General features: G+C 61.0%; 1 protein-coding gene and 1 long non-coding RNA gene across 3 annotated transcripts; one reads left to right on the top strand and one right to left on the bottom strand.

Moving 5' to 3' along the window:
• Window positions 1-987: 987 nt before the first annotated feature.
• On the top strand, window positions 988-15,769 carry LOC311614178 (uncharacterized protein C1orf198 homolog). Of its 2 annotated transcripts, none has more exons than XM_084868782.1 (4): window positions 988-1,317; window positions 7,904-7,954; window positions 13,115-13,522; window positions 15,086-15,769. In XM_084868782.1, exons 1-4 carry the CDS (start codon window positions 1,018-1,020, stop codon window positions 15,140-15,142), a joined length of 816 nt encoding a protein of 271 aa, XP_084724908.1. In that variant the 5' UTR covers window positions 988-1,017; the 3' UTR covers window positions 15,143-15,769. The 2 variants fall into 2 exon arrangements, with proteins under 2 accessions (XP_084724908.1, XP_084724907.1); XM_084868781.1 differs by having other exon boundaries at window positions 13,076-13,522; window positions 15,086-15,767.
• Window positions 15,343-17,978, bottom strand: LOC311614197. The gene is made up of 2 exons (XR_014793596.1): window positions 16,539-17,978; window positions 15,343-16,498 (listed from the first exon to the last, which is right to left on the bottom strand). It is a non-coding gene; the product is annotated as an uncharacterized lncRNA (long non-coding RNA).
• Between the last annotated feature and the right edge of the window lie 2,500 nt (window positions 17,979-20,478).

Below are 20,478 nucleotides of genomic sequence, written 5' to 3'. Positions count from 1 at the left end.
GGGCGGGGGGCCCGGAGGACGGGATCCCGGGGGCGGAGATAAGGGGGACGGGATCCGGGGGGTTAGGGGTGCGGAGGACAGACTACGGGGGTGGGGGCCGTGGGGGCGGGGCTTCTGGGCGGAAGAGCGCGCGGGGAGGGGCGGGGGCTCCTGGCGGGGTGGGGCGCGGGGAGGAGGGGCTCCGGGCGGGGAGGGGCGCGGGGAGGAGGGCGCACGGGGCGGGGGCTCCGGGCGGGGAGGGGCGCGGGGAGGAGGGGCTCCGGGCGGGAGGGGCGGGGAGGAGGGGCGCGGGGAGGAGGGGCGCGGGGAGGAGGGGCGCGCGGAGGAGGGGCGCGCGGAGGAGGGGCCCGGGGAGGGGTTCGGGGCGGGGAGGAGGGGCGCGGGGCGGGGAGGAGGGGCGCAGGGAGGAGGGGCTCGGGGCGGGGAGGAGGGGCGCGGGGCGGGGAGGAGGGGCGCGGGGCGGGGAGGAGGGGCGCAGGGAGGAGGGGCTCGGGGCGGGGAGGAGGGGCGCGGGGCGGGGAGGAGGGGCGCGGGGCGGGGAGGAGGGGCTCCGGGCGGGGAGGAGGGGCGCAGGGAGGAGGGGCTCGAGGCGGGGAGGAGGGGCGCGGGGCGGGGAGGAGGGGCGCGGGGCGGGGAGGAGGGGCCCGGGGAGGGGTTCGGGGCGGGGAGGAGGGGCGCGGGGAGGGGAGGAGAGGCCCGGGGAGGGGCTCGGGGCGGGGAGGAGGGGCTCGGGGCGGGGAGGAGGGGCTCCGGGCGGGGAGGAGGGGCTCGGGGCGGGGAGGAGGGGCGCGGGGCGGGGAGGAGGGGCCCGGGGAGGGGTTCGGGGCGGGGAGGAGGGGCGCGGGGAGGGGCTCGGGGCGCGGAGGAGGGGCTCGGGGCGGGGAGGAGGGGCTCGGGGCGGGGAGGAGGGGCTCCGGGCGGGGAGGAGGGGCGCGGGGCGGGGAGGAGGGGCGCAGGGAGGAGGGGCTCGGGCGGGGCGGGGGCTCGGGCGGGGCGGCGGCGCGGCGGCGGCGGGGCATGGCGTCCATGGCGGCGGCGATCGCGGCCTCGCGCGCGGTCGTCATGAGCGGGAACCGGCCGCTGGACGAGCGCGAGCGGCAGCGCCTGTCGTACCTGGCCTCGCTGAGCCCCATGGCGCGCAGGATCCTGCAGGACAAGGAGCGCGTCCGCCAGCGCTACGGGCCCGAGTGGGCGCGCCTGCCGCCCGCGCAGCAGGACGCGATCATCGACCGCTGCCTGGTGGGGCCGCCCGCGCCCGGCGCCCCCGAGCCGCCCGGCCCGCCGCCCGGCCAGAAGCTGGTGCGCTTCGGCGACGAGGTAGGCGCCGGGCGGGCCGGGCCGGGACCGGGACCGGGACCTCCCCGCCCCGCGCCGCCTGCGCGGCCAGGATGGGGGCGGGGAGGGAGAAGGGGGCGCCTCCCCGCGCGGAGCCGCCCGGGATGGAGGGGGGAGGGCGGTCCCGGAGCCGAGGGTCGGCGTGGGGGGCTCCCCGGAGTGTGAGGGGCTCCCGGAGTTTGGGGGGCTCCCCGGAGTGTGGGGGGCTCCCCGGAGTTTGGGGGGCTCCCCGGAGTGTGGGGGGCTCCCCGGAGCAGGAGGAGGTCTCCAAAGAGACCCCCCCTGCCCACCGCGGGGCCGCCCCGGATGCTGTTGCTCGAAGCGGACACAGCGGGGGGGTCCGAGCCGGACCAGCGGTTCCGATCCGCGCGCCCCCGCGGGGCAGACCCGCTCCCCGCCCCCGGGGGGCGCCCCGAAAGCTCCAGAGCCCGCGGGTGCCCGGCGAGGGGCCCCTGGAACCGCCGGGCACGATCAGGGGCGGAAGCGGCGCCCTCGGAGATAAGGGGGTGTCCCCGGGGGAGCTGGCTTTGGGGGTGAGCGCGGCGGCCTGTGTCCCCCGGGAACACGGAGGGGCGCGCCCGCGGGACTCGGTCCGTTTCTAAGGGGGTGGCCGGGCCCCAGGGGGGCCCCTGCGGACTGAGGGGGACACGGACTCTGCGAGGAAAACTTGGGGCGCCCCACACCCCGTCCTGCGCTGCCCAGAAGCCTGCTTTTTTGTTTTGTTTTGTTTTCATTTTTTCTTGGAAATTTGTGGACCTGAAGCCTGCCTGCTGCCTTTAGGCTTAGCATGGGGATTTTTTGGGGGGGAGACGGGGGCCCTTTGAAACTCAACTTTTGCCAGAAGGAACGAGGGGTGTAAAAAGGAGGACCCCACGGGCTGGTGGCCAAGGCTGGGGGTGCCAGTGGCCAAGGCTGGGGGTGCCAGGGGCGAACCCGGACCATAAAAGCCTAATTTGCAAATTATCGGGGTGCCAGGGAGCAGGAGGAGAAGGTGCCTGGCTGGGGGGAGATTTTCCAAGGAAGCTGTGGGCTGTGGGAGGGGTTGGAGCTGGGAAGGCGGTTAGCACCCGAGCGCCAGGCCTGGGGCTGCGGCGACATTTGTGAACAAAAGGTCTGTGGTCCTGAGCCCACGCTGATGCCCGCGGACCAGGGGTGGACGGAAATGGGCGGCCGATGGGGATTCATTCTGATGGGGATTCATTCTGAGAGGTTTCTGCCTCTCCCTCTCCCTTCCTCTCTGACATCAATAAACATAGGGTTAAAAATAAATAAAGAAGTAAAAATGCATCCCTCTGGAGCTGGCAAAAGGCTGGCACCAGCTCAGGGGCTCCATGGTTGAGCATCAGCCTAGGAACCAGGAGGTCGAGGCGGTTCGATTCCTGGTCTGGCCACGTGCCCCGGGCTTGCGGGCTCCATGCCCAGGGCGGGGCGTGCAGGAGGCAGCGGATCCGCGATGCTCTCTCATCACGGATATTTCTGTCTCTCTGTCCCTCTCCCATCCTCTCTGGGATCAATAAAAATATATTTACGGGGGCGGGGGGGAAAGAGTCTACATTAGACATGAACTTCTGGACACTTCGCCAGGAAAAAGAGGGTGGGGTCGGCCGGAGGGATGACAGTAAAGGTCGAAAATGTATTCCCGGAGCGGAGACCTTTTCAGAGCGAAAGAATGCATCTCCCTCTCGATGTGCATCGCAGGGTCTGTGCTCAGAGGAGGCTGGAGGGGGTGGGGGCAGGGGGGGGATGGAATGCCGGCCGCTCCTCTGGAAAAGTAAATACGAGAGGAAGGCAGCAGTAAGTACTGTACTTACAGTAATGCTGGCCAGTGCCAGGCCGGCGTGGCTCAGGGGTGGAGCGTTGACCTGTGGTGAACCAGGGGGTCACGGTTCGATTCCCGGTCAGGGCACAGGCCCAGGTTGGGCTGGATCCCCAGGGTGGGGCGTGCAGGAGGCTGCCGATCCGTGATTCTCTTTCATCAATGATATTTCTTTCTCTTTTTCTCTCCCTTCCTCTCTGAAATTAATAAAAAAAATATTAAAAACAGAAACAAAACAAAAAAAACACACACACACACACACAAAAAAAAACCCCAAATGTTGGTGAGTGACTGTCAGTTTCCCTTAGTTTGGGGTCTGGCTAAGAATATCCACAGGGCCTAACCGGTGTGGCTCAGTGGACAGAGCGTCGGCCTGCGGACTGAAGGGTCCCGGGTTCGATTCCGGTCAAGGGCATGTACCTTGGTAGCGGGCACATCCCCAGAAGGGGCTGTGCAGGAGGCAACTGATCGATGTTTCTTTCTCATCGATATTTCTAGCTCTCTATATCCCTCTCCCTTCCTCTCTGTAAAGAATCAATAAAATATATATTTTTAAAAACAAAGAATACCCACGGGCCTGCTCACCATCACAAAGCCCGGGCCAGACAAGGGCCCAGGGTCCCTGATGAGGAAGCTGTGGCCACGGTCACTCAGGACTGTCCTTCCTGGACCCGCTGCAGGCTGAGCCTTTGTGCGTGTGCACATCCATGTGATTTCAAAACAAGCTGGTACGGCCCTACCCGCCGGCGCTTCCAGACCAAACCGGCCCTGCCGGTCCGCCTTGGGCTGTGCCGGACGGGCCGGGAGCAGGCCCTGCCCCACTCAGCACGGACACAGTCACAGACACAGACACGTCTTTCTGCCTGCGCTGGCCGTGGTTTCAGGGCACCATGGAATTTAAAATGCATCCCCCTAGCCCGGCCGGAGTGGCTCAGGGGTTGAGCTGTGACCCATGAACCAGGAGGTCAGGGTTCAATTCCCGGTCAGGGCACAGGCCCGGGTTGTGGGCTCCAGATCCTTTGAGTGGGGCGTACAGGAGGCAGCTGGTCCGTGATTCTCTCTCATCATGGATGTTTCTATCTCTCTCCCCCTCTCCCTTCCTCTCTGACATCAATAAAAATGTATTTAAAAATAAGTAAGTCAGTAAAAATGCATCCCCTAGAGCTGGCGACAGGTTGGCATCAGAGTGGAGACGGCGGTCTAGTGTCCAGGAGGAGGGCCGTTTGTTAATGAGGAGAGAGAATCATGGATCGGCCGCCTCCTGCACGCCCCACCCACCCTGGGGATGGAGCCTGCAACCCGGGCCTGTGCCCTGACCGGGAATCGAACTGTCACCTCCTGGTTCTTGGGTCACCACTCATCCCCTGAGCCACGCTGGCCGGGCCCCATAGCAGCGTTTTAAATGAGAGGAGGCGGGGGAGAGAGAAAGAGAGAAACACCAGTGGGAGAGAGACATGGATTGGTTGCACCCTGCTCGAGCCCCGCCCCTGAGCCCTGGATCGAACCTGCAACCCAGGTGCTTGCCCTCGGCCGGGAATCAAACCGCGACCCTTCCGTCCGCGGGCAGCCAGCCGCTCTAACCACTGAGCCAAACCGGCTAGGGCAGCCTCTGGCAGAAAACGCAAAAGGGAAATCTGAGAGTTGCTTTTCAGCATCCCGGACGTGCTTAGTCTTTTTTTTTTTTTTTTTAAGAATGTGGATGTGTCATTATGGTCCCCACTGCATTCGCCTGGCAGAGCTGTGGGTTTTTTAGAAAAGATGACAGGGTGGTGTGGCTCTGGGGCCCTGCCCTGCTGGCGTCCTGGGCCCTGGCACAAGCTGAGGACGTGGCCACGAGTCCAGAGCCAGGGGCACAAGCTGCCCTGCAGATGGCGGGGGGGGGGGGGGGAGTATGAAGGGGGGGTCCTTTACCCAGGGCAGCACCTGGCAGGTACCTGCCCCGGGGGCTCCTGGGAGAAGAGCCGGTGACCCAGCTGTGCCCTGGGAGGGAGCCCGGCTCCCGGGGAACAGGTTTGGGGAGAAATGAAACGGCTGGTTCCCGTCAGGCAGGGAGGGGACCGCCGAGACCATGTGGCTGGCCCGGAGTCCCCATTTGACTGGCAGGAGTCACTTGTACACTCTGAGCAAGAGATTCCCTCAGAACTGGACGAAATAGCATTAATATATATATAGCATTTATATATGTATATATATAATTGATTTTTAACAGAGAAGAAGGGGGAGGGATAGAGAGTTAGAAACATTGATGAGCGAGAAACATCCATCAGCTGCCTGCACCGGGGATGTGCCCGCAACCAAGGGTACGTGCCCTTGGTCAGAATCGAACCTGGGACCCTTCAGTCCGCAGGCTGACGCTCTATCCACTGAGCCAAACCAGTTTCGGCTATTTATTTTTATTTTTTTAAAATATATTACATTTTATTGATTTTGTACAGAGAGGAAGGGATTGGGACAGAGATAGAAACATCCATGAGAGAGAAACATCGATCAGCTGCCTCCTGCACACCTTCTACTGGGGATGTGCCCGCAACCGAGGTCCATGCCCTTGACTGGAATCGAACCTGGGACCCTTCAGTCCGCAGGCCGACGCTCTATCCACCGAGTCACACCGGTTCGGCAAGAAAATTTTTAAAAATCATAGCCAGTCAGCCCTAGCCAGATTGGCTCAGTGGATAGAGCATCGGCCTTCGGACTGAAGGGTCCCAGGTTCAATTCTGGCCAAGGGCACATGCCTAGGTTGCAGGCTCGATCCCCAGTAGTGGGGGACAGGCAGGAGGCAGCCGCTCGATGATTCTCTCTCCTCACAGATGCTTCTCTCTCTCTCTCTCTCTCCCTGTATCCCTTCCCCTCTGAAATCAATAAAATCATATTTTAAAACAAATCACAGCCAGTGATGGAGTTACTCGCAACCAAATAATCTCAAAAGCGAAATACCCAGATCCTTCAGACATCGAGTCGCAGGAATGACATTTCGTGTGGGGTGTGGAGCGTTGGCTGCAGGGAGGGGTGTGTGGGGGGTGGGCACGGTAGCCCCATCCAGGCCCCCGGTGACACCCCGAGTCAGGGCCGTGGGGGCCCATCCCCCACTGCCTGGGCGCCCGGGGCCGGAGCGCTGACATCAGTCCGAGCCCCGGCCGCATTTTTGTGCGGCGTGTTTATTTTTGTCGGCACGCTGTCATTTTTCTATGAGCTCAGAATGGCAGCCATCTCCGGAATGTGCCCCTTGACTCGGTTTCTTGCGGGAGCAAACAGCAGGCTGTCCGGCTTGACACCAAATTGGGGAGAAATCGCGGCGAGACGCCCTCCCCGGCTGACCCCCGACGGCCTCTCGGAGCCCCAGGCCCAGGGTTTGGTGCTGAGCGTCCCGGACTCTCCCCCGGGACCGGAGGGCTGAGGGGTCCCGGCCGGGGTCCCGGCCTCCTGTCCCGACCGGAGCCGGTTCATCGGAGGGATGAGAGCTGCATGGCTGATGTTTAGGAGGGAGAACATATCCCACGAGGAGGGATTGGTTTTTTTTTACAGAGAGGAAGGGAGAGGGATAGAGAGCTAGAAACACCGATGAGAGAGAAACATCCATCAGCTGCCTCCTGCACACCCCCCACCGGGGATGTGCCCGCAACCAAGGCACACGCCCTGGACGGGAATCGAACCTGGGACCCTTCAGTCCACAGGCCGACGCTCTATCCACTGAGCTGCACCGGTTTCGGCCAACAAGGTCCCGCTGGTTCCATGGTTTCTGAGATCTTAGCACTGTAGGGATCGTCAGGTCATATGGCTCAACTGCACTAACCCCCCACCAGCTTCTCTCTTCCCCCATCACCCCCACCCGCACCCCCACCCGCACCCCCACCCACCCGCAGGGGGCCGGGCCGCGGGCGCCCGCAGCTGCAGGCAGACGCCTGGTCCCAGAGGCTGGCTGACCGGCATTCCTCCCGGCAGCCCGTGACCGTTTGAGGAGGGAAGGCGTTTGAAAATGGAAATAACTCGGGTTTAACGGACATTCATCCACCCACGCTCCCTCTCGATTTTATTATTTTTATGAACTTTTTATAAATATATTTCTATTGATGTCAGCGAGGAAGGGAGAGGGGAAGAGAAACATCCATGATGAGAGAGAATCCTGGATCGGCCGCCTCCTGCACGCCCCCCATTAGGGATGGAGCCCGCCACCCGGGCATGAGCGTGGACCTGTGAACCAGGAGGTCAGGGTTCGATTCCCGGTCAGGGCACAGGCCCGGGATGCAGGCTCGATCCCCAGTGTGGGGCGTGCAGGAGGCAGCCGATCCGTCCGAGATTCTCTCTTCTCATTGGTGTTTCTCTCTCTCTCATCGATGTTTCTCTCTCATCGATGTTTCTCTCTCTCATCGATGTTTCTCTCTCATCGATGTTTCTCTCTCTCTTTGATGTTTCTCTCTCTCATCGATGTTTCTCTCTCATCGATGTTTCTCTCTCTCTTTGATGTTTCTCTCTCTCATCAATGTTTCTCTCTCATCGATGTTTCTCTCTTTGATGTTTCTCTCTCTCTCATCGATGTTCCTCTCCCTTCCTCTCTGACATCGGTAAAGAGCACACGAGAAAAGAAATCGGACCCCGGTAGGAGCTGGGCACAGACGGCCCCTGGCACGGGAAACGGCGGGTGGGGTGGCGGGAAGGCCGCGGAGCGCGCACAGTGGGTCCGCGGCCCCGGCCGACGGCTGCCAGGGGAGGCGATGGGGCTCAGGGCTCAGGTGACTTCTTGAACTTTCCTTCCAGGACATAACGTGGCAGGACGAGCACTCGGCCCCCTTCTCCTGGGAGACGCGGGTGAGTGGGATGGAGCCTGGGTTTGTGTGTGTGTGTGGGTGTGTGTATGGGTGTGTGTGTATGGGTGTGTACGTGTGTGCATGTGTGTGTGTATGGGTGTGTGTGTGTGTATGGGTGTGTGTGTGTGTATGGGTGTGTGTATGGGTGTGTGTATGTGTGTGTATGGGTGTGTGTATGGGTGTGTGTATGTGTATGGGTGTGTGTATGGGTGTGTGTATGGGTGTGTGTATGTGTGTATGTGTGTGTATGTGTGTGTATGGGTGTGTGTATGTGTGTGTGTATGGGTGTGTGTATGGGTGTGTGTATGGGTGTGTGTATGGGTGTGTGTATGGGTGTGTATGGGTGTGTGTGTATGGGTGTGTATGGGTGTGTGTATGGGTGTGTGTATGTGTGTATGGGTGTGTATGTGTGTGTGTGTATGGGTGTGTGTGTATGGGTGTGTGTGTGTATGGGTGTGTATGGGTGTGTGTATGGGTGTGTGTATGGGTGTGTGTGTGTGTATGTGTGTGTATGGGTGTGTGTGTATGGGTGTGTGTATGGGTGTGTGTATGGGTGTGTGTATGTGTGTGTATGGGTGTGTGTATGGGTGTGTATGGGTGTGTGTGTGTGTGTGTATGGGTGTGTATGGGTGTGTGTATGGGTGTGTGTTGTGTGTTGTGTGTGTTTGTGTTGTGTGTATGGGGTGTGTGTATGGGTGTGTGTATGTGTGTGTTGGGTGTGTGGTGTGTGTATGGGTGTGTGTATGGGTGTGGTGTGGTATGGGTGTGTATGGGTGTGTGGTGTATGGGTGTGTATGGGTGTGTGTGTGTGTTGGGTGTGTGTATGGGTGTGTATGGGTGTGTGTGTATGGGTGTGTATGGGTGTGTGTATGGGTGTGTGTGTGTGTATGGGTGTGTATGGGTGTGTGTATGGGTGTGTGTGTATGTGTGTATGGGTGTGTATGTGTGTGTGTGTATGGGTGTGTGTGTATGGGTGTGTGTGTGTATGGGTGTGTATGGGTGTGTGTATGGGTGTGTGTGTATGGGTGTGTGTGTGTGTGTGTATGTGTGTGTATGGGTGTGTGTGTGTATGGGTGTGTGTATGGGTGTGTGTATGGGTGTGTGTATGTGTGTGTATGGGTGTGTATGGGTGTGTGTGTATGGGTGTGTATGGGTGTGTGTATGGGTGTGTGTATGTGTGTATGGGTGTGTATGTGTGTGTGTGTATGGGTGTGTGTGTATGGGTGTGTGTGTGTATGGGTGTGTGTATGGGTGTGTGTGTATGGGTGTGTGTGTGTGTGTATGTGTGTGTATGGGTGTGTGTGTATGTGTGTATGGGTGTGTATGTGTGTGTGTATGGGTGTGTGTGTATGGGTGTGTGTGTGTATGGGTGTGTATGGGTGTGTGTATGGGTGTGTGTGTATGGGTGTGTGTGTGTGTGTGTATGGGTGTGTGTGTATGTGTGTATGGGTGTGTATGTGTGTGTGTATGGGTGTGTGTGTATGGGTGTGTGTGTGTATGGGTGTGTATGGGTGTGTGTGGGTGTGTGTGTGTGTGTGTGAGCTGGAAGGGAGGAGGAGGAGGGGGGAGGAAGGGGAGGGCTGGGAGGCATTAGCCCCCCCTGGCTGCCTGGGGAGTGGCAGGCTCAGCCCCCAGGGCCTCCTGGAGGTGCTCGCTCTGTGGGGCCGGGCTGTGATCGGAGCTTCAGTGACGAGAGGGAATCAGGGACCGGCTGCCTCCTGCACGCCCCACGCTGGGGATCCAGCCACAACCCGGGCCTGTGCCCTGAGCGGGAATCGAACCCTGACCCCCTGGTTCCGAGCTCAGCCCTCACCCCGGGAGTGATGCCAGCCAGGCCCGTTCGGTCTGCTTTGGACCTGGATGAGGCCTGGAGGCTCTGGTTCTGTCTGCTCCACCGGAGAGGGGGCTGGGAGGGGCTGGGAGGGGGCTCAGCGGGAGGCTGCGGGCCCAGCTGGGGTGGGGGCGGTCAGCCCAGTGTCCCACTGCTGTCGGCCTGGCAGGCGAGCGGGGGCGGGAGGGTGCCCCTGGGACCGCATCTCAGGCTCCTGGTATTTCGAGAGGAAAAACCCGGCGGGCGGAATGCTCCCGGGAGGGGGCGGGGGAGGGGAACGAAGATTCTGGGCATTCCTGCCTCCGGGCCGGTCCCTCACCCCCCCCAGCCCCCAGCCCCACTGCGCTTTCCATCCCCGAGGCGTCTGGACTTGGCCTTTTTAAAAATTATATGTATTTTCTTTATTGATTTCAGAGAAGAAGGGAGAGGGGGAGAGAGAGAGAGAGAGAGAAGCATCCATGATGAGAGAGAGTCACAGATCGGCGGCCTCCTGCACGCCCCACACTGGGGATCCAGCCACAACCCGCCGGGCCTGTGCCCTGGACCGGGAATCGAACCCTGACCTCCTGGTTCCCAGGTGGACGCTCAGCCACTGCGAGGGCCCCATTTCCCCCTCTTCTCCGCCCTCTCCCCTCTCGGAGGGACCGTGGAGAGTGTGGGTTTTTTGGGATTTGCTCCAGAAAACTCGTCCGCGCCCCCCTCCTCCCCCCCCCCACGGCGTCGCTGCAGCCGCTGGTCGGCGTCCAGCGCGGCCCAGGCCGCCAAGCCAAACAGTTGGCTCTGGCCGCCCGGCCGCCCAGCCCGGGACCTCACATTCCTCTGCCCTGAGGGGGACACAGAAATAGGCGCTGGGCCCCCTGCGGCCTTTCTGTTTTTAGAACGGACGTGGCCGGCTGAGCCCGGTCCCCCCTGGGGTCACTGACACCCTGTCCTGGCCGGACCGACGCCCTACCCCGCACACCCACCCCGGCCGGCTCTGCCTCATCTCTCACACAGCCAAGGCCAGCCCCGGCCGGTGTGGCTCAGCGGATAGAGCGCCGGCGTGCGGGCTGAAGGGTCCCGGGTTCAAGTCCAGCCAAGGGCCCGTGACCGGGTTGCAGGCTCGATTCCCCCAGTGTGGGGGGCGTGCAGGAGGCAGCCGACCCGTGATTCTCTCCCTTCCTCTCTGAAATCAATTAAAAAAAAAAAAAAAAAAAAAAAAGCCCTTACCGGGGTGGCTCAGTGGATAGAGCGTCGGCCTGCGGACTGAAGGATCCCGGGTTCGATTCCGGTCAAGGGCATGGACCAGTGGGAAGGGGGCAGGAGGCAGCTGATGGATGTTTCTCTCTCATCGGTGTTTCTGACTCTCTATCCCTCTCCCTTCCTCTCCGTAAAAAAATCAATAAAATATATATATATATATTTAAAAAAAAAAAAAAAAAGATGGAGGGCTTCCTGGACCTCCCACCCACCTGCTCACCCATCCGTCCTCCCGCCGTGGCCCGGCTCCACGTGGCTCTGCTCCGTGGCCCCGGGCGGGGTCCCCTCCCCCGAGGGTGCTCTCTCCACGCCGGGAAAACGGATTCTCTTCCCAGAAATGAGAACAGCCCCCCCCTGGAGCTGGATGGTCTCTCACCACGGGGTGCAGAGTGTCCCCAGACAGGGCTGCCCCCCTCCTGCCCGCCCGCTGGAGCGGCTGCCTCCTGCACGCCCCCCACTGGGGATGGAGCCTGCAACCCAGGCACATGCCCTGACCGGGAATCGAACCGTGACCTCCTGGTTCAGAGGTTGATGCTCAGCCACTGAGCCATGCAGGCCAGGGGCCTGTTTTTTGTTTTGTTTTGTTTTTAAAAAAATATATTTTATTGATTTTTTTTTTTTTACAGAGAGGAAGGGAGAGAGAGAGCTAGAAACATCGATGAGAGAGAAACATCGACCAGCTGCCTCCTGCACACCCCCCACTGGGGATGTGCTCGAAACCAAGGTCCATGCCCTTGACTGGAATCAAACCCCGGGACCCGTCAGTCCCCAAGCCAACGCTCTATCCACTGAGCCAAACCGGTTTCGGCAAGGAGGGCTGTTTTTAAGAGGAGATTGTAGTCCCTATTTGCAGGACAGAAAACACCATCTGCCTAGGGTTGAGGTCTTACGGGTTCTTAATCTCGTAAGCTCTTGTTTTCCTCCATCTTCGTCCCAAAGCGCCCAGACCTGGTCAGCCTCACAGCCCTCTCTGCTCGCTGGTCTCCGGGTGCCCCAGGGGCCGAGGGGCCGAGGGAGCAGGTCTGTCCCCGCTGGAGGAGGTCACAGCCAGCCCAGTGCTGCCCGCGTGTCCCCCCCCCTCCCCCCAGGCAGACAGGGCCTCTGCCTGAGCCTCTGCCTGAGCCTCTGGCCCGGTCCCCTCCCCTCCCCTCCCCTCCCCTCCCCTCCCCTCCCCTCCACGCAGGCAAACAGCCTGGCTTTCCGGAGGCTTCTCTGCAGGGATCCCCGGGGAGGCACTGCTGCTCCCAAAAAAGGCCTCACTGTCCTCCTCACCCTGCAATTTCCACATCAGAGTCGGCTCTGTTTTGGTGTTGTTGTTGTTTTGTAGTTTTTTGTTTTTTGAGCCGTTTGCTTATTTAAAGAAACCATCCTCTCTGTGTCTGTTCTGGAAAGACGCCGGGAGCAGATGGCTGACTCAGAAACAGGCTTTTAGCCCCGGCCAGCGTGGCCCCGGGGCTGAGCGCTGATCTAGGAACCAGGAGGTCAGGGTTCGATTCGAGGTCAGGGCACAGGCCTGGGTTGCGGGCTCCATCCCCAGGGTGGGGCGTGCAGGAGGCAGCCGATCCACGACTCTCTCTCATCGTGGATGTTTCTCTCTCTCTCTCTCTCCTTCTCCCTTCCTCTCTGATATATTTTAAGAGAGAGAGTGAGAGAGAGAGAGAGAGAGAGAGAGAGAGAGAGAGCCAAAACCGGTTTGGCTCAGTGGATATAGAGTGTCAGCCTGCGGACTGAAAGGTCCCGGGTTCGATTCCGGTCAAGGGCATGGACCTTGGTGGCGGGCACATCCCCAGTGGGGGGTGTGCAGGAGGCAGCTGGTCAATGTTTCTCTCTCATCGATGTTTCTAGCTCTCTATCCTCTCCCTTCCTCTCTGTAAAAAATCAATAAAATATATTTTTTTAAAAGAGAGAGAGAGAGAGAGAGAGAGAGAGAGAGAGAGAGAGAGAGATCTAGAAAATGGACAGCAGAGCGTGGTTCTCGCCGGGGCGGGGGCTGTGTGGTCGGCGGGTTCTAAGGTCCTCTCTGTTCTCTCCCCCCACCCCGCGCCCCGGCAGAGCCAGATGGAGTTCAGCATCTCCTCCTTGTCCATCCAGGAGCCCGGCGGCGAGCCCCGCCCGCAGGCCGCCCGGCCGGCCCCGGGGGGCAAGTCCTGCGGCCCGGACGAGGAGGCCGCCTTCTGGAAGATCAACGCCGAGCGGGCCCGCGGGGAGGGCCCCGAGGCCGCGTTCCCCTCGCTCACCCCGAGCCAGATCAAGTCCATGGAGAAGGGCGAGAAGGTGCTGGCGGCCGGCTGCAGGCCGGAGCCCGCCCCGAGGGACCGGGAGGCCCCGGCGGAGCAGCCCGGCCTCCAGCCCCCGGGGCCCGTCCAGGCCGGCTGCACCGGGGCGTCCGGGGAGGGCGCCCCCGCGGAGCCCGGGGCCAAGCCGCTGGCCCCCGAGGCCGGCCCGACGGACGGGGAGACGGCGACCGACGAGCTGTTCCCCGAACCCGGCGCTGCCCCGGTGGGTGGTGGTCTCGCTGCTGGCGGGGGGGGCGGGGGGGGCGGGGTCCCTCCTCTGGGGGGGACGTGGGAGTTCCCCCTCGGGGATGCTGTGAATCCTGAGACATACCTGTTTGCTTTCATTTGTGTTTTTTTAAATACATTTTATTGATTTTTTACAGAGAGGAAGGGAGAGAGACAGAGAGCGAGAAACATGGATGAGAGAGAAACATCGATCAGCTGCCTCCCGCATTACACACACACACACACACACACCCCCAGGGGATCAAACCCACAACCCAGGCCTGTGCCCTGACCGGGGATCGAACCGTGACCTCCTGGTTCATAGTCGATGCTCAACCACGGAGCCATGCTGGCTGGCCTCCCATACTTTTTATTCTTTCAGCTTTGCAAGGTGTGTGTGTGTTCGTGTGTGTGTGTGTGTGTGTGTGTGGTGTATGTGTGTGTGTGTGGTGTGTGGTGTGTGTGTGTGTGTGTGGTGTGTGTGTGTGTTCATGTGCGTGTGGGAGTGGGGGTGGGGGTGTGGTGTGTTTGGGCGTGTGGTATGTGGTGTATGTGCGTGTGTGTGTGTGTTCATGTGCGTGTGTGTGTGTTCGTGTGTGTGTGTGTGTGTGTGGTGTATGTGTGTGTGTGTGGTGTGTGGTGTGTGTGTGGGTGTGTGGTGTGTGTGTGTGTTCATGTGCGTGTGGGAGTGGGGGTGGGGGTGTGGTGTGTTTGGGCGTGTGGTATGTGGTGTATGTGCGTGTGTGTGTGTGTGTTCATGTGCGTGTGTGTGTGTGTTCGTGTGTGTGTGTGTGTGTGTGTGTGTGGTGTATGTGTGTGTGTGGTGTGTGGTGTGTGTGTGGGTGTGTGGTGTGTGTGTGTGTTCATGTGCGTGTGGGGGTGGGGGTGTGGTGTGTTTGGGCGTGTGGTATGTGGTGTATGTGCGTGTGTGTGTGTGTGTTCATGTGCGTGTGTGTGTGTGTTCGTGTGTGTGTGGTGTATGTGCGTGTGTGTGTGTGTGTGTGTGTGTGGTGTGTGGGTGTGTGTGCGCGCGTGTGATGTGCGTGTGTTACATCAGAAAGACTATTTGTCACGTGTTCTCTTACTCCGTGGTGACGACGTGTGCACAGCCTGTCTTTGCTGGGTCGGTTGGTCTAGCAGCTGCTCACAGGCACGTCTGGGGACAGAGAGGAGAGTGGATTCGGGCTGAGTGTAGCTAGCATTGAATTTGATTTTTTTTTTTAATTTTTATTGTTGATCGCATACAGATATCTCTCCTTCCCCCCCGTCCCCCCTCTCCTAGCCCCTCCCCGCTGTCCTCACCACCCTATGGCCCATGCCCACAGGCTGTGCCTGTAGGTACACACGTGCCCCCAACCCCACCTCGAGGCAGGCCGGTCGCCTTGCGCCTGACCTCAGAACGTCCCGGTTCCCGGCGCCGAGGCCCGTGGCGGCCGGGGGCCTGGCCCGCGGGAGCGGCTCCCTCATTTGGGTCCTTTTAAACGAGACGCTGTTTTCAGGCTAACACGGCTCTAAAAAAGGGGCCTCCCGCTCACGCCGGTTCCCGTCCCTCCCCCCGCAGGTCAGCGGCAGCAATGTCATCCTGAAGACGGGGTTCGACTTCCTGGACAACTGGTAAACCGAGGCAGACACAGGCACACAGGCCCCGCGGAGAGCCGAGGACCCCGCCACCGTGGGGCGGCCGGCGGCTGTGGGGCCGCTTCCCGGGCTCTGGACCCAGTTTTTTTTTTGTTTTGTTTTTTGTTTTGTTTTTTTTTTAAATCTTTTGGAAACTAGTCAAGAATCGCCGAGTCCAGATTTCCAGCTCTCCCCCCGCTGTTTAGCTAAGACCCGGCGCCCCTGCTGTTCTCCACGATCGGACAGCCCAGGTGTCGCGGTCGGAATGTTCAGAGGCGGCCGGCCATTCCCGTCGGGCGTCCTGGGACTCCAGCGTCTGCCTGTCCCAGCCTCAGGGCTCCCCTCCTCCGAGAAAGGCTCTCTGTCCACCAGGCACAGAAGTGACAAATCGGCGTCCCTCCGTCCCCTTCTCCTTCATCCCCCCATCCCCTTCCCCCCTTTTCCTCCTGGCGGGTTTCCGGGGATGGGTGACCTCGGGTGACCTGGGGCGGGGGGCTGTTGGCGGCGGCCTCGGCACGCCGGCTGTGATGGTGGGCAGATCTGTTCCCCACGTGCCCACCCCTGCGCCCCCCACCCCGGCTCCCGGCCGCCCAGGGCTCCTCTCGCCGACCCCACCCTTCGAGAGTCCAGCGGCGGTAGGCTGCCCTTCTGCTTGGCGTTTGCCCCGTTTCCCTCCCGGACTTGGTTCTTCGCTGCTTCTGTGGCCCGTGGATGTCCACGTCCCCCCGACCTCCACCCCTACCCCCTGGGAGGGCGGCGGGCAGGGTCACCCGAGGACAAGGCCCTTCTGATTGGTGGTGAGACCTTCCGGCCCGACCCCGGCTGGGGCTCCTTCACCCCCCTGGGCAGGTGCCACCGGGCATCATAGATCCTCGCGAGCCCGGAGTCTGCAGGGACCCGGAGACCTCTGTCGTCATAGCAACAGCATCTCCTGGAGAAGGACCCCAAGGCCCTCCTGATGCTCCAGTGGGGGTGGCTCCCAGGCTGCCCCGGGGAGCCGGGCGGCCCCTGCAGCTGCCTCTGCCCGGGGAGGGAGGAGTGAGCCCGTCCTCCACCCCCAGCCCCACCCCCAGCCCAGAGCTGGGTGAACCCCAGGAACCTGCACCCCAGGATTCACCCCAGCGTGATGGACACGCACCTCACTGTGCCCTGCTCACCGACGCCTTAACCCCCGCCCGTCCTGCCAGCCGGCACCTGGGCCCAGCGTCCAAGCCTGTGTTTTTGGGTGTTGTTTTTTTTGTGTGTGTGAGTTTTTTATTTTTGTTATTTTAAGAAACTCGCCTCTTTGTTCCCTGGGAACAGATCGGAGCCGACTCCCGAATATTTTCTCTGGCTCCGAGGCGAGCCCCCGGCCACGCTCTGCTGTTGTTCTGCCAAAGCCGCGGCCCGGCCCCCACGGGCTCGGCTCCCACCGGCCGCCATGCGTCCCCGAACCTCCCCCGGCCCCCTGGGTCCCGGGTGCGACCCTCCTCCTTCTGCTGACTCTCATTTTTTTTTTTAAAGAATATGTTTGTGTTGATTTCAGAGAGAGGAAGGGAGAGGGAGAGAGAGAGAGAAACATCCATGATGAGAGAGAACCATGGACTGGCTGTCTCCTGCACGCCCCACACGGGGGATGGAGCCCACCACCTGGGCCTGGGCCCTGACCGGGAATCGGACCCTGACCTCCTGGCTCACGGGTCGACGCTCATCACTGAGCCACACGGCCGGCCGGGCTGCTGACTGTCTTTATTGCGGCAAACGCAGTTCTTCCTGTGCCGTGTGGATGTAATTTAACTGAACAAGGGTAGCGTCTTTCCAGTGAGCTGTGAGCCTGCGGTCCCCCCCCTCCCCCCGGGGAGCAGTCGGGGAGGGGGGTCCGGACCCCGGCTTCCCTCCGGCCCCGACGGGGCATCCAGCCCTCTCAGGCCCCAGCCCGGGAAGCGGGGACCCTTAAGAACCCCGAGACCTGCAGGCGTGATAGATAGCAGGATAGAAAGATCCCTGTCCTGGGACCATCCCCGCGAGGTGATGTCTGTGTCTGTCTGTCTGTCTGTCCGGGGAGACGATGAGAATCTCTCTCCCCATTTCTCACGGAGCCCCTTCGCGGCCTCCTGGGAAACCCCAGAGGGGTCCCCGAGTCCCCCCCGTTGCTCTGCTCCACTTGGAAGGAAGAAGGGAACCCGAGAGGAAGAGCCGAGGCCCAAGGCCTGCACCGCGCCCGGCCTGGGGGGTCCTCGGACCCGCAGCAGCCAGTGCCTCCAAACTGGGGGAGATTAAGCTCTTGTGCTGGCCACCTTTCCCCTCCCCCACTGGGTATCGGGACGGAGCTTTTAAAATAAGGTGACCAGACGTCCCGCTATTTCGAAAAAATCGGGACTTTTTAAAAAGGGACGCAGGGCAAGAGCAAATGGTTAACAATCGGGACGTCAAGTCACACTTATTATAAAACCAGGAGTTTCTGTTTATTATTATTATTACTATTTTTTAAAAAATAGACACCCTTTTCAGCAGAAGCCTGATGTGTTGAGGTTCACCCCCCTCCCCTCACGGCCCCCCAAGCCCCGGATTCAGCTTAAGGATCCAGCGTCTTTCTCCGGGTGACTGTCTGGCAGACGCTCCCCAGAAGCCAGCCTCAGGCCTGAGTCCGCCCCCCGTGACCTCTGCCCTCCTGGTCTGTCCCCCCAAACTCCGGATCCGGGCGCGCCGCCCCACGTTGGGGGGGTGTCTCGGGGTGGCGCCTCCTTTTCTTAGATCCTCTCCTCCTTTGATACACAGTTTTCCAAGATGAACGTTCTTACCGACTCCTTGTAACCCGGTGGTCTTTTCTACGAATAGCCTTTAATAAATCCATTTCAGAGAGTTCTGAACTGTCTGTGGGGGGCCCCTGAGGGGGGACGGGGGGGGGGGGGCCTGTGAGGACGCATCTGGTTCCCCGAAGCCCCCGGCCGGAGAACCACCCGTCCGTGGGTCTGTGTATCCAGATGAAGGTGCGGGAGGGCGCGCAAACCATTGAGCCACACCGGCCAGGCCTGGCTGCAGGTTCTCGCGCAGATGGAGGGCTTGTTCAAATGCAGCCCTAGCAATGTGACTCTGAAGGCACAGGGGGTTGTTCCTTTGGGGGGGGGACCAGGTATAGGGGGGCTGTGTCTCTGAGGGAGCTAGGATTGGGGGGGGGGGGACTCCTGAGTCGGACTTGTCGTTCTTCTCTGCACGTGGTAGCAAGCACACTTCGCCACGTGCCCTGTTCTCCCCGTAATTGGACACAGATGTGCCTCGTCCGCAGGCTCCGGGCAGACGGCCGCCTCCCCCGCCCCCTCCACCCTCCTGGGTTCTGGGTCTGAGCTGGGAGGGTGTGTGCACCCCACGTTGGGGGGCGGGGGGGACCCCAGCCCACTAAGTCCCTCTAGCTTTTATTTTATTTATTATTTCTTCATCCTCGCCCGAGCATATTTTCCCCATTGATTTGCAGAGAGAGGGAAAGACGGAAATACCGATGTGAGAGAAACACATCGACCGGCGGCCTCCTGCACACCCCACACTGGGCACGGAGCCCACCACCCGGGCGTGTGCCCTGACCGGGAATCGAACCGTGACCTCCTTGTTTATAGGGACCGGCCCGGCTAGGGACCATCCCCTAACGGTCCCCTGCGAGGGACAGAGGCAAGGCCAAGCTCACGTGCAGAAGCCCAGCTCTGCCCAGCGTAGACGATGAAGGCGCCGAGCAGGTGGAGATGCTGAGAGGAAGGAGGCGGCGGATCCCCGAGAGGCTGGGTCCTGCCGCCACCCACAAGGGACCCCTGAGGACGGTCCCGTCTCCTCCGGGCCTGGAGCCTGGAGCCTGGAGCCGTCCGGGGACCTGAGCCATGACGGGCTACCCCCGCCCCCCACGGCCCCCCCTCCGCCCTGCCAGACAGGACGTCAGAGCAGGAACCCTCAGAGCACAGAGCCAGGCAGCCCCGTCAGGGCCAGGGCTACGAGGGAGGAGGTCCCACCGGGCTCCAGACTCAAGTCCAAGGCCACGTCCGCCCAGCGGTCACGCACTGGCTCCTTGTGGTTCCGTCGCCCAAAGCCGTGGCCGGCAGGCCGCGGCCCGCGAGCCACAGGCGGCTCTTCGGCCCCTGGAGTGTGGCTCTTCCACAAAACACCACGGCCCCGGGCGGAAGTTTACGTTTAAAAAACGTGGCTCTCCAGAGACGTGTCCGTTGCGGCGCTGCGGATAGTGGGCTCTGTGGACGGATGCGTTTGCCGACCCCTTGGCCTAAAGGAAGAGGGATTTTTCCTCCTGGCGGAGCTCTGCGGATGGTGAGCGGACCAACTGTGATGACGAGAGGGCAGCCCTGATAGGTGGCCTTCCACCCCTGGTGAGGCCGGGGGCCATGCAGGTCCAAGGGGAGTCTCTCTCCCCCTTTCTCCATCCTCCCCGCCCTCTCTCCCTCCCTCCCTCCCCCCTCTTCTGTCCCCCAGCCCCGGCCCCTTCCAGGAGGGCACCTGGCGGGCGGGCATCGGTAGCAAGCACCGCCTGCTGCCAGCTCACAGCTGCGGAGCCCGCGGGGCCTTCACCCCAGCGCTTGGCAGGCGGCCCTGGCTCCCGGGATAATGGCGCTTTGTTACCGCAGACGAGCCGGCGTGTGAACTGAGCTGGCACGGTGACCCCGGCCGCCCTGCCGGCCCTGCCAGCCCTGCCACGTGCTCTGGTGGTGCCCGGAGCTCGGCCCAAACCCAGGTCCTCGGTCCAAACCCCCAGGAGGGCCCACGGGCACCTGTCCAGTCCCAGGTCCGGGTGGGCAATCAGAGGTAAATGGACCGAACACAGTGGTTCCCCCCTAACTGTCCCCATCGCCCGGCCCGCATGGGCAGGTGGCTGAGTGTTGACCTAGGAACCAGGAGGTCATGGTTCGATTCCCGGTCAGGGCACAGGCCCGGGGTGCAGGCTCCATCCCCAGTGGGGGGCATGTGGGAGGCAGCCGATCCAGGATTCTCTCTCATCATTGATGTTTCTCTCCCTCTCTTCTTCTCCCTTCCTCTCAGAAATCAAATATATATATATATATATATATATATATATATATATATATATATATATATATATATTTTAAATAGATTTTATTGTGTTTTTTTTTTACAGAGAGGAAGGAAGAGGGATAGAGAGTTAGAAACATCAATGAGAGAAAAACATCCATCAGCTGCCTCTTGCACAACCGCTATCGGGGATGTGCCCGCAACCAAGGTCCATACCCTTGACCGGAATCGAACCTGGGACCCTTCAGTCCTCAGGCCCACACTCTATCCACTGAGCCACACCGGTTTCGGCTATAAATTTATTTTAAAGTCCACGTGGGTTGTTTAATATTTGAC

Source organism: Pipistrellus hanaki (assembly GCF_964339955.1).
Source record: "Pipistrellus hanaki genome assembly, chromosome: 20".
Lineage (NCBI taxonomy): Eukaryota > Metazoa > Chordata > Mammalia > Chiroptera > Vespertilionidae > Pipistrellus > Pipistrellus hanaki.
This window is presented reverse-complemented; position numbering and strand designations above follow the sequence as displayed.

Bases quoted from the DNA above. Each gene is read 5' to 3' on its own strand.
- LOC311614178 (XM_084868781.1), top strand. From the start codon at position 1,018: ATGGCGTCCATGGCGGCGGCGATCGCGGCCTCGCGCGCGGTCGTCATG. The intron at 1,318-7,903 runs GTAGGCGCCGGG...CTTTCCTTCCAG, and splicing joins TGGTGCGCTTCGGCGACGAG to GACATAACGTGGCAGGACGA. The intron at 7,955-13,075 runs GTGAGTGGGATG...GCGCCCCGGCAG, and splicing joins CCTTCTCCTGGGAGACGCGG to AGCCAGATGGAGTTCAGCAT.